We start from the raw sequence: 13,510 nt of genomic DNA, 5'->3' as shown, positions 1-13,510 counted from the left end.
GTTACCTGCCTATCTGGGAACCAGCCATTGACCAAGGAGGTGGGGACTGCTGCAGCTGGTGAAGCCTAATAATGATTCGTTCCTACTCGGGGGCTGAGGGGGAGCACATCTTGAGCACCCTTCCAAAACTGGGATTCTGTCTTCAGGGAAGAAGAAGACTGGCTGTTAGATAGGCAACAACCAGTGTCTGTCACAGTTGTTGAACACTTATAGTATGGTCAAATAACATGAACCGGTGTAGGATTTCAAATCTGATGAGCACAAAGAAGGAACAACTGGTGCTATTTGGATATAAACTCAAGGGATTTAACATCGTCTGGCCACTCCTTTTCAAAGCAGCGATGATGAAAACTAATCTATGGGGAGAGTTTTAGAAGTTAAGTAGGCAAAGGGGTTAAGGGATACTAGAATGAGGTCGGGGGAGGGGGCGTTCCAAGCAGAGGAAGCATATTCTGTTTATGTAGCCGGAAGAAGGGGCACAGATACTCATCGCTATTATTAAAAGAAATTCTAAAGCTTACAAGTAGGTGTCTGAAATATTGGAATTTCTGAAAATTTTCTATGCTTTAAGGGGACAACAGAACAGGTTATTTGACCTGGACTGTTCTAGAAAATCCTGGGTATAGAGGAGTTGTCATATATAATGACCTTATAGGCAGAAATCCGTCTGTTACTCCTTCTTCTTCCTTCTAATAACTTCTGCAGCTAGAATCTTAGATTGACATCAATTTAAAGCACTAAGAACAGCACCCTCACCTTCCCACATGTTACCTAAAACCTTTTGGCACAATGAGTTCCTCAGCTTCATGTAGCTCATATTTAACATGGTTCTCATTAAAACATTTTTAATTCATTTGAACATTAAGCAAAAGCTGTTTCTCTCATACTTTGTGGCTTCCTCATAAGAGACAATACAATTTTTAAAAATGACAAAATAAAAACTTTTGACTTCAATACACAGAACTTTCCTGGACTCTGGGTTATTTCCTATAAATAGAGGACAGTAGTTTTATAAATTTGTGCAGCACTGTAGAACTCTACTGAAAGACTAAAGCCACCCTCTTTTAAAAATCTACAGTTTTGTTATCTAAAGAATGCATTCATTGTATATTTAAATTATTGAAAAAAAGTAGTAATGGTACTTAAATTTTCGAAGCAACTACAAATTCATAAAAACTATTCAGGTTGAAAAATTTGGGAGTTTAGATTTAAGCCTTTTTTAGTGTGGTAATATTGCTGCGAGTGCCCCAAAATAATAGTGGCTTAAACATGGTAACAGGATTGGTGTGGTGCTATCAGTGTGTTTGTACCTTCAGTACGAGGGCTGGTAAAAGGCTGATACGCTGATACCAGCTTCTCTCTCATGATGTAAGACTGCTTCAGCTCCTGGAATCACATCTACATTCCAGCCAGTGGGAAGAAGAAAGGGATTCAGCTCCGTGGAAGGGCATGACTCAGATGCCATACACATCACTTCTGCCTGCATCCTTTTGGCGAGAACTTAGTCACATGGTTACAACTAGCTACAAGAGAGTTAGGAGATATTGTGGAAAGGTTGTCTTACTTAGGCAGCTTATGTGCCCATCGAAAACCCAGAGCATCTATTTCTAAAATAAAAAAGTGGAGAAAGGACATGGAAGACCGTAGCAGTGTGTGCTATATGTTCCAACTTTTGGCGATTGCCAAAGCAGCTAGTTGTGTAGCTTTAAGCTTAGATATGAGTATGGAATCAAGGGGTTAAATGGGTGTCTGTGTGGACATAATTCTATTTACGTATTTATACTCCACATAACCTTAGTTCATGCATTTTTATATTCCTGCTATCTAGCTTAATATACTACTGAAAATAAGCACATCACACGTGGTGTGGAATGAATGAAGGACCATCCATCCCTTTTTGCCTTTCTAGTATAATCTGTATTATGTGTGAATTGTTTTTCACCCTTGCCATTTGTTTGATCCTGTCTATACTTTACTTACTTATTAAAAGAGGATTTAGAAGTAGAGATGATCATAGTCCATAGCACAGTAGAGACCTACTTTTTGTCTTGTGTGTGTAAAATCTGAGAAATCTGAATTAACTTCTACCACAGGACCAACTTTCCTTAATCCCCAAAGAGATAGTATTAACTCTACTATTAAGTCTTAATTAATAATAGAGTAGTTGTGTGTTTTTTAAAGGTTCAGTACTGTGTCTGAGAATTCTAAAACATTCTTGTTTTTCAACTGATACCGGACGTCATTAACTCATTTGTGAAGATGTTTTCTCTGCACTCTATATGTACATTTTACATATTGACCGGCTACCTCTAGAGAAGATAAGATGGTCCAAGGAATAAGAGTTTTTTGATACAATTTTTCACATCTCAAAGGAGGCAATTTTTTGAGTGTTTGGCCACTGTACATATTTATAGCCTTCTGTTAATGTATAGGTCCATTTGTTCGTGTGTTAATTCCTACTACACATTTTTAATAACTCTTCAATGCCACATGCTGCAGTGAGTGCTGGGAATATGAAGAAGGACCAGACCCAGCCTGCATCTCTCTGACACACAGTGTGGGGGGTCTCTGTGCCAGACCCCACACCATGCAGTAACTGAGGGGCAAGCAAGGACTCTGGGAGGCAGGGGGCCAGGCAGGGTGCTGACGGGATTGAGGTGGGTCTTCACAGTTGCCTAAGAGCTTGTCACTGAGGAGCTGGGGGGAGGGCACCGGAGGCCGAGGGCACTGGATGCAGGCTAATAATATGGCAGCAGTTGTATTTGGTGAGAGTGAAGGATACAATGTGGGTTACAGTTGGGGTGGGAGACCTGGGATCAGGGCCCCTCAAACACACTGCAGATGAGTGTTAACTTGATATCCCTCAGTCAGTGGCTTTGAAACTTTTTTGTTTGTGACCCATGGGAAGATGTACCTTTTTACATGATGATTTATTACCAGGCCTGGTCCTACCACTTGCGTGGCCTGGGCCAGAAGACAAATGGGGATTCAAGATAGCTAATTATTTAAGAGGTTATAAATCAAGGCAATAAGCTATTACAAAAGGATATACCAACCTACTTTGACAGATGTACCTTATAACAAAAACAGTGGAATACCAAATAACTGAGAATAGTACAAATTTAAAGTTAATTTAGACTTCCACCAAAAGACTGTCGTTCATCCTGGGGAAATGCAGGCGTGGCGGCAACCAGGCCAAGTGGAGGAGAGAAGTCTCCCTCAGCCTTCTCTTCCAATGGCTATGGATCTGTCAGAGAACACCTCCTTTGTTTTCTCCTTTGTGGGACAGAGCAGCTCTCCCATCTGTCCTGTCACTGCCCCTTCCCTATTCCTAGCAGCCGGGCACCTGAGTTCCAAGGCCACGTAGACCATGCCAGTCTGGTCTGAGGGACAGTCTCTGGCCCCTTGGTGCTCCAGCTTGCCACTCTCACGGAAGAGTTTGAATTAAGAATTCTCTGACCAGAAATGTGGAAAGGAGAGAAAGCATTCCCCCCTGTCCTCTTTGTTCACCCTTCCCTCTACCCTCAGGTCCAGTCTCCCTCCTTCCAGCTTCTGGCCACCCCTCGAGCTGGAGGCACACACACACTGGAAAGGGCCTACCCAGGCTGAGGAAGCCAGCTAAGGGCCATTTGGTTGGACAATGCTGGGGTCCTTGGTACTTGGAGCTTCAGGGAAGGGAGCTTCAAGAAGGGACTCCTTGCCTGGTGGAGGGGAGCACACAGTCAGAGGAAGGCCTGAGCAGAGGCTTTTTCTCTCTTGTCAGGATGGTCCTGCATAGCCCACCCATGTGCGATCATGCACACTCACAAATGCACATACATGTCCCTCAAGTTTGCCCAGAATTGCACATACTCTTAATACTCTTAATATGTGAAGTGCATTTGTCTTCTTTTCTATTCTAATTCAGTTTTTAAAAAAATACTACTTGTAATCCACTAAATGAATTTTATAATACACCAATGGGTCAAATTGCGACCCACGTTTGGAAAGCTCTGCACTCGTTTTGGGGGTGGTAGTAATGGGATCAGATTAGTGTTTTGGAAACTTCTGGCAGCTGATGGGATAATAGACTGGAAGAGAGGGCACGATCCTAGTTATGAGATTCTGAGCCAATGATAGGCCCAAAGATGGTAAGGGTGAGAATAGAGAGGAGGGGAAGGTAGTAGAATCAACAGGTCTTGGTGACTAGTATGGTTTTGGGGGTGCAGAAGAAAACTGGATCAATATCAGGATATCCAGTTTCAGTGCTATACTGCAGGGAATTATATTTGAGGAAAAAGTAATTGAATTGAGCTTAGTACCTACACCATTTGAGGTCCTGGGACAACCTTCAGGTAGCGTCACTTGTTACTTGGAGAGAGGTTTAGTAAAGTCGGGACTGTAACAGGGCTTTTGGGTTTAGCGATAGGAAGCCACTGATAAACTTTAGCAAGGACACATGGTAGTGGGTCAAAGAGTGAATCTATTGGGAGGTCAGGAAAGGAAGACATACGGCAGAGGATGTAGTTTCTCCCTTCCATACACTTGATTGCAAGCGCAGGAAAGTAGGGCACCGACTTGAAAGAGGACCTTTATTTCATTCCCGAGCACTTCTCTGAAGAAGGGAGGAGAAACCTATAGAAACCCGGGATCGAAGAGACAGCAGAGAGGAGGAGTCACTCACACAGCCTGGTGTCAGGCCGGATGAGAGAGTGCCTTTTAGCACAGAAGTGGAGGGAAGCTTAGAAGGAAGAACGCTTGCAATGCAGGTGAGAAGGCTGTGTGTGGAGGCAGACGTGCCCCTCAGCAGACAGTTGCTGTGTTCAAGCACCAGGCACTGTGTACGTGCTGTGACCAGGGGGGAAGGCAGGCAAGGAAACCAGCAGAACGTGGGGCAATTGTCCTTTAGACTGGGCTCAGGGATGCTGGAAACAAGGAAGAGGACCCAGGGCAGTGCTTTCCACAGCAGGAGAGAGAACAAAACCCAAAAATGGTCTACAGCTGAAATGGTGGTCAGGGATGGGTCAGAGAAGGATTGAGAGGAGAACTGTGACTAGCCAGGGCTTGGGGGAAATGTGCACCTGGCTTACAGCGCTGCTTATTGATAACCATGGCGGTCATAATACTTTTTTTTAATAGTAATTGACTTAGTTTAAGTATCAGGTGAAACTTTACTTGAGAATACTTGAGAAAAATGGCTTTTTATGACAAAGGAAGCTGCTTCTCTCTACTCCTTTCTCCTTCTCCCCTTTGATGACTTCTCTTGAAACTCATTTAGGTAAAGAAAGCCACTGCTTCCAAAAGTGCTTTGGTACCCTGGCATAATTTCAAAGAACTCTCCTTTCCCACTTAGTTAACTACATTTCCCCAGGAAAAAAAAAATCTTCTCTGTCAATGTAACATCCCTTAACAGGACTCCTGCTGGTGGGTTCTTGTATCTCGCTGTGGCAGCTGTGAACATATATACTATTGATTGTTAATGTGTGATATAAATCCGACTGGAGCATGCCCACTAATTGGTTTGAGAGCTAGATATAGACAATGCTGTCTTATAGTAGCCTGTGTAGATAGGCCTAGTCATAGGGTTAATTCTGCTTGACAGCACATCAGCAGCATCTTGGGAGTAATTACCCAACAGAAGTTTTCCCACAGCCGAACTGAGAGCTTCAAAGGCTTCTGAATTTACAACCAGTATTAACCTATATCTGAAACATAATGTTCCCACAAGAGCTCGGATTTTTTTTTTCCTCCTTCTTATTAAATGTATGGAGTGACTAGGTTCATTTACTGGGCGAAGAACTTAGTGAAAAATTACTTGGTGTTGAATAATTGAAAATCTTTAATAATAAGAAAGAGGATAAATTTAAATTTGAGTTTTTTATTGCTTTATTATATTACGGAAACAAGTTAATCTGCCTTTTTTTTTTGATCCATAATTTATCCTCCTCTCAAAACAAGTTAAAAATTTAACTATCTTTTTCATACTGTGCTGTCTCTACAGGTAACGTGCATGTTTAGGGGACTTAGGATAATGTGTACATCTAAAATAGTTAAAATAGATGAGGTATTTACATTTTAAAAGCTATTTTCCTTGTCAGCCAGTGTACTGAAATCTCTAACTATTGGTTCCCCTCCCGCAAAGTAACAGTTGCTCTTTAATAAGCAATTTTTTTATTGTAAAAAATTTCTTTCTCTTTACAGGTCAGAAAGCAAGTTTGACTCTGGTTCAGGTATGTTTACATTAGTAATGTTATTCTGAGTGTATTTTATTTACATTATTCTCTGAGGAGTAACTCATCAGACCAAGAACCTTTTTGATTTTAAGCAGACTAGGCAGCCTCTTCTCAAAACATGAACCCCACCCAGGGCTATCGGCTGCTTGGAATCCTAACCAGAGATGTTCACTTTGGGATTCTTGATAGTTCTGCAATAAGGCTTCAATGCCCTATATCTGCCGAGTTTCATTTTAAAAGCAGAAGTAAGAGTTGTACATACTTATTGCTCAAAATAGAATATTATTCTCTATGTAGATAAGGCATCCTGAATGATTTGAAGATTATGTGCAAGTGACTTGTCATCAAATGTGGGTAATAAATACATTTAATCCAGCGAACTATAGTTTATGTGCTGCTGAAGCGAGCACTGATCCAGAAAACTAAAAGGAGTTTAAGCCAATAGAAATAGAAATTTGTCTACGGTTTGTTAGTTTTTAAAAAATTTGTTTTGTTGTGAGGGGGGAATGGAAAACTAAGGTCACCTGAAGCCATTATTTTGCATCTATCAAGAAAAAATTTACGTTTTCAGAAAGAATGGCATATCAACCTCATTAGATGTTCTTTTCATTAAGCCTGAATGTAGCCATATAATCCTTAGGTTGGACTGTGTCTTTATATCATTTGCTGAGATTTATGTGCTCCAGGGTGTCAAATGGTGTTTATAATTAAAACACAAAAATTGTCTCATATTCATACAAAGAAATTATGCCATTTAGTGAATTGTTAATAGATAAATAAACATTGATTTTCAGTTCCAGGAGAAAATAATTTGCAAAGAAACATATAATTTACTGAATTTAAAAGTAACATTCTTACTCTGGTTTGAGTTCCATTCTGTTTTAACTTTAAAAAAAAGTTTTTGTTCATTATGTTCACAAAGGACCTGAGGACCATATATATTCTTTTTGGTCATGACATTAAGGTGCTAACATGCTTTTCTCCTTTAAAAGCTTCATCTTTCTTTTATTGTATACCTTTATGAATGTCTCCAACTTGGTGAGACTCTTTAAATATGAAGTCTGTATATTTGAGTTAATAATTTCACCTCATTTGAGAACCATGGCTCCAGAAATCTGTCCGTTCTGTGTGTTTGGGCTTCTGAATCACATCTGACAGTGAGAGCATAAGATAAACATTTCTGGTTTACAATAGAGACTAAATGGAGACTAAAGGCATGGTGACATTGTATCAATGATTTGATCTTTTATTGATTCATAAGAGGTGACTCAAAATAGGGTGAGAAGTCTTTGTCATTTCTTAAATATTAAAATCTCTAAGTATAATAAAAAATAAATGGAGAAAATTGATGACATATGAATTTTTTACATAAAAGTTGGATCTTTTTATATCATTACCAGTATTACCAAATATTTATTAAGATCCTACTTCGTTATGATCTGATTTAATCCCCTAAACATCAGGTCAGAAACTGGTTTTAGGGAAAAGGATCTGGTACATAGCTCTTAAAAATGAAAAAGTTCAACAAGTTCATTTTGAAGGTGAAACCTGGAAATAGTGTACAGAATTGAAATATTAGGCAGCGATTGTCAAAGTCAGAAAATTTATGTTGAATTTGCAAATCCAAATGAAAGTGTGCTGCTAAATTCCTGTAGTGATAGTTATAACATCTGTATAGACACGCATCTTTCGCTCTGGTGACCAAAGATTTTTTGTTCATGATTCTTATTTTCTCCAAGTCCTAACTTAAAAAAAAAAAAAAAGTTTATGATGGACAACATCTGCATGTCTTTGAAAACTACGAAGTTCTGTACTCTGAAAAATCTTATGGGGAATACTGATTAAAAGTTTATTTATTCTTTTAATTTCGAATTTAAATACATTGTGGAAAGAATTCAGATGGTTTCAAATTAAGAAACAGGTAATTATGTTTTCTTATAAGCTCTTTTAGCTTAGTATCAGATGAGGGAATCATGACAAAGGAAGCTAGAACTGTGTTCTTTGGCATGCTATATCATGCAAATTTGGTTAGAAATAAGATGGCATATTGGAACAATTAAATGTATGACTTTAATAGGTTCAGATTTTCTATTGTTCATCAAACACAGAAAGTAAACTAGCTCTGCTTAATGTTGTATACAGCTATAACAGTGTTCCTGACAAAGTAAGATTTTTAAATGAAGGAAGATGTCAATCTTGCAAAGGAAAAAAAACACTTAAAAAATAAATAGTGTGGTTAATGACTGGCCATAAAGGAAAGGATTTCAAAGTAACATTACATATATATATATATATATATATATATATATATATATATATATCTCCCCTCCCAAATAAGGAACCCAGCTTATGCAGAACTTACTGCACATTTGCAATTTGTGTAAATGAGTTTCTGACTGTGGAGTGGGCTTCACGAGGAAGGAAGGAAAGTTTTCATTGTCAGCACATGGTGAAAAATGTCAGTTGTTGAATACATACTCAAGCAATCAACCTAGAGAGTGATTTCATTTTTTTTTAATCAAAACTGTATCAACTTTTTTCTATAAAAGCAAACCCACAAACAGCTTGTGTTTTTTTTAAAGCTTCAAAAAAACTTATAATGAAATATTTCAACTGTATATAAAAATAGAGTGTGGTATAATGAATATCCACACATCCATCATCAGATTTTACAGTTGTTAATAATTTGCCATACTCATTTCACTTTTCTTTTTTTGCTTGAACTATTTTAAAGTAAAATACATACATTTCATGTCACTTTAAAAGCCTGAAGATTATAAATTACCTTGACTTAATGAAAGAGATCAACTATTTTTTCGAGGTTTTCATTTGTCTCAGAAATTCGAGTCACATACAGATTCTTATGGAAAGGATCGTGTCATTACCATGTCCACATTTAGTTAAAGAGACATCAAAAGTTCTATTTGTGGTGAAGGTTAACAAAACCTTCAACCAGAAGGTAGTGGCACTGAATTAATTCTGGTCCAAGAACCCCAAGAATGTTCTGTCCTCAAAGTTAATTTGATTAACACTGTAGCTGCCATCTAGCTGTGTCCCCTGTGTCCTGAGGTATATACGGATTAAACTGTTTCTGTTGATTTGTAATTCAGTCACCTCAAGTTTTTGGTTTTGCTGATAGCAATCAACCTACCTTCTTTCTCAAGGAGTTTTAAGGTTTCCATTTTAATATTGTTTCCTCGTTGATGCACTAATGTTGCTTGCCTGCAATCGTGTGTAGTTGGTGACTTTACTAATAGAGTAAAACAGACTTCCTTTTATGTTCAGAAGTAGCAAGAAGCTGTGCTCTTCTCCCCACCTCCCAAGAAGGGAAGTTAGTTGATGCTGGGGCAAGCAGAGCATTGAGTTTAATGTAGTGATTAAACATGAAAGCTATATATCAAATCTCAGGAGAAACATGCTTTTGAAAGAGGCAGGGAACTGTGGAGCATACTGCGTGATAGGCTATGTAAACAGAGCCCTGGAGGTCAGTGTGTGGATGCAAACCAATTAAATAAAGAAATTACTGGCTTTGCTTTCTATCATCTGGATGGGGAGGATCACAAGTTAACATGCACAGGGCTGAAGTGTAAACTTTGCTTGAATAACTTATAGGCACCTCTGGCAATGTCATTAACTCTTTCAATTCACCACCAAGTTGTTGTTTTGATTTTTGTTTTTGTTTTTTTTTTTCGTTTTTAAATTTAACCAAAAGAAGTTACAATGAAAAATAAAATACATGTCCATTAACAAAGGTGCTCATGGTGAGTAGAATGGAAGAGAACGCAGGGGATGAGCTGCTGAGAAGAGCAGAGTTGACCGGGCAATCAGATTTCAGGAACGCGCACATGTCTTTTAAAAACAACCCATTTGGTAAAGCAGGGCTCTTGCAGAATAACTGAAAAAAGATGTTTTCCTCTTCTCCTCAATACTGGGTATAAGGCAAAGCTGTAGTTGGGATTTACCAGTCACTATGTAACATCAGGATGGTGTTATTTCTGTTCTATTAACATAGAATAGTTTTCTGACCAAGAAGAACCTGAAGCCTAGAAGTTAATAACTGTATGTTAAGGACTGCCTGGAGTCCAATTCTGTGCTCTTAACCTTCTCAGGCGATGTTTGGATGAGAAAATGAAATATCAAGTTAAAATGGTATAGTTTCATGGTCCATAAACATTCAAAATAAAGTTTTTTTTTTTCTTTCTTCTGTAGAGTCATGTTGGCTGAGAAAGTGAATAAGCTTATGTTTAGTGCTTGTTGATTCTGGGCTGCTTGGAATAGCTCTACTAAGGAAATGGGCTCATAGAACACAGCAACTCAAAGGTATAAGATTTCATGAAAGCAAATTATGGAGGATTAAGAAACCTAATGAGCATGTTTTAGTGTGGAGAGTTGAGGAGGGAGCTCACTCTTAAATAAAGCCCAAGAATGTACAAGGTTAGGAGATCCTAAAAGACACGATAATAAAAGGCACAACAGAATATAATTATCTTGAAGGGGGAAAAAAAAAACCCAAAACAACAAAAAACCCGAGGAACAAAAAGCAGCTAGTGTCGCTTTTAAGATTTGTATAAAAAGGACTCTACACCAGGATAAGGAAATCAAAGAATATAATCAGTTAAAGCTTGAGGCAAAAACATAAGGGCAGTGAAAAATACAGTGGACTATTAATGGTGGTCACTAAGTTGAAGGGAAATGAGGAATTTGAATATAGTAGAACTAGAGTTTTGAAAGCTTGTGAGCCAATGAGACAGTCTGCCTAACATAGTAAATCTTTCTCAAGAAATTAATAAGGGAAACATTTTCAGATCTTACCAATGTGGGGATTGTGTTGACAATACTTCTCAGCTGCTTCAGATTGATTTTGTCATTTTTAATTTCTTATTTTTGAAGGGCTTGTAACAACAAAGAGCAAGGAAATATAAATCTCTAGACGAGTATTGAAATCTGTCTCTGGGCATCAGTCATTAGTAGAAATGAGAAAAATATTGTCTGTTCATCTGATCATTCATTCAACCTATGTTTACCAGGCATACTGTGTGCCAAACCTGGACCCTGCGTTTATAGCTGTGAACAGGGTGGATATAATTCATTCTCTCCTAGAATCTTACAGCTAGTTGGACCACTATACAAATTCACATGGATTTCTTTGCATATTTGGCTGAGAAGGGCTAATAAGGTTAAATTTAGATCCAGATGGTGAATTGAAGAACTCGTGATTTTTAAACATAAGTTAATATATTTTAGGTTTTGACAAATTTACCTTTCTTGACTTTATTCAAACCATATCACTTTGGTTTCCCCTTTGACTTTTAAGAGACCAGCCTAATAATGCTACTGGTTAGTGTGTAGTTTTTCTCTGGCTTTTAATAAGGACTGACATTTCACATTTCATTATCATTAAAAGAGATTAACTTACAAGAGAACAATGACAAATGTTAACGAATATTGTTCTCTTCTTCACTTTTATTTAATTTTTAATTTATTCTTTTACTGGATCCTAATCAGGGTTGGCCTGAAAAATCAGGCAGCCTTCTTTATAACAATCTTACTGAATTGTGTGGAAGCAAGTGGAAAGGACAGAGCCTTTCATCTCCTTTTATAAACTAAACACCAGGAAGCAGCAAGGCATAGCAGCTAAGTGCAGAGGTTTGGGTTCAGATAGATCTAAATGAAGACTCTGTTTATTTCTAGTAATTTTCAGTTGGTTTTCTTAGATTTCATGTATACCATTACGTTACATACTTAAATTTTGTTTTTCTTTTCTGCTTATTTAGAATTAGAACATTTAAAGCTGTGAACTTCCTTCAAAAAGCTTCAGCTTTCTTAATATTGTATTGTATTTTATTTATTTTTTAAAAAGATTTTATTTATTTGACAGGGAGAGAGAGAGATCACAAGTAGGCAGAGAGGCAGGCAAAGAGAGAGGAGGAAGCAGGCTCCCCACCAAGCAGAGAGCCAGATGCGGGCTTAATCCCAGGACCCTGAGATCATGACCTGAGCCAAAGGCAGAGGCTTAACCCACTGAGCCACCCAGGTGCCCTAATATTGTATTTTAAATAGTTGCAGTTTGGGCTTTCTTTTGGACACAATGATTACGTGGGAAAGTGTTTTATATTTCCGTATGTTCTACTTTCCACTTTTGTTTGTAATTTTCAGTTTCATTGCTTGGTGCTCAAAGAATGTAGCCTTACTATTTTTTAGTAAGTCTATTATGCAGTACTTAATAAAGTTGTATTTTTTGGCCTAAGATATGTTTAATTTTCTTTTTAAGATTTTATTTATTTATTTGACAGAGAGATCACAAGTAGGCAGGGAGAGAGGGGGAAGCAGGCTCCCTGCTGAGCAGGGATCATGACCTGAGCCGAAAGCAGAGGCTTTAACCCACTGAGCCACCCAGGTGCCCCAGATATGTTTAATTTTTGTAACTCTTCTGTGAACGATTCAAAAACTATATTCTCTGAAATGAAGAGGTTTGGTACATAGTTATTAGATCAGTCTGAGTCGTGATTTATATCATTATTTATTTAGTTTCTATTTTATCTGACAAGGACTTTGAGAGGAGAGATACTTTTTTTTTAAATTGAATTCTACGTCTTTAGATATCGCCACTCCTGTATTGTCAGCTTCCTGTCCTCTATGTTTTCTGGCACCAACCGTCTTGCTTGGGCCATGAATTGCACTTGTCCTCCCATAGAGGACATTATTTCAAAGCAATGCCCAAGGAAATGAAGGCTCCTCTAAATAGGAAACTTACATTATCCCAAATTTGTACATGAAACAAGAAGTTGTTTTACCGCCTGTAAATACCGGTGCTTTCCCCTTCCTTTTTGTGCCCAACACCATCCCATAGCTTTGTTATGAAAGAGGCTCTGAGACATTATCTTTAAAGGTTCAGCCTAACACCTCCCCAGCAGTTAATCATTCCTTCCTCTGTGCAAACACTGAGTCTTTAAATGGATTTGTTATAGCATTTATGATCTGCTATAATTATTTGTGTGAATCTTTTATTTCTCTCCCAGTCTGTGAGTGTTTTGAAGATAGGAACCATGTCTTACTCCCCCTTATAGCCTTGGTATCTGGTATGAAATAGTCAATAAGCAAAAATTCCATGAAGTTGGGAATCTTTGTCTGCTCTGTTCTTGCAGTTTTGACCAAAGCGCTTAACTAATTATCAAAGATTTACTCTCCCCGTTCATAGTGTAGAGCTGTTGCTGGGAAGTGGCTACTCAGCCAGAGATAACAATTTCCCACCTCTCTCCACTCGTGTGGGGACATACAACCAATTCTTTCAGTGGAGT

At 38.2% G+C, this 13,510-nt stretch overlaps 1 protein-coding gene across 1 annotated transcript in view; it reads left to right on the top strand.

Annotated features, from left to right (window-relative positions):
* The window catches only part of MSRB3 (methionine sulfoxide reductase B3), a gene marked incomplete at its 5' end in the record, with an annotated part of 170,261 nt that overhangs the window by 75,695 nt on the left and 81,056 nt on the right, over positions 1-13,510 (top strand). Inside the window, 1 exon segment of the mRNA XM_080812504.1 lies at positions 6,181-6,209. Coding sequence (XP_080668630.1) covers positions 6,181-6,209 — 29 coding nt within the window.

This window comes from Martes martes, assembly GCF_963455335.1.
Source record: "Martes martes genome assembly, chromosome: 8".
Classification (NCBI taxonomy): domain Eukaryota; kingdom Metazoa; phylum Chordata; class Mammalia; order Carnivora; family Mustelidae; genus Martes; species Martes martes.
Note: the sequence above shows the minus strand (reverse complement) of the source record. Positions and strands in the feature narration are given on the sequence as shown.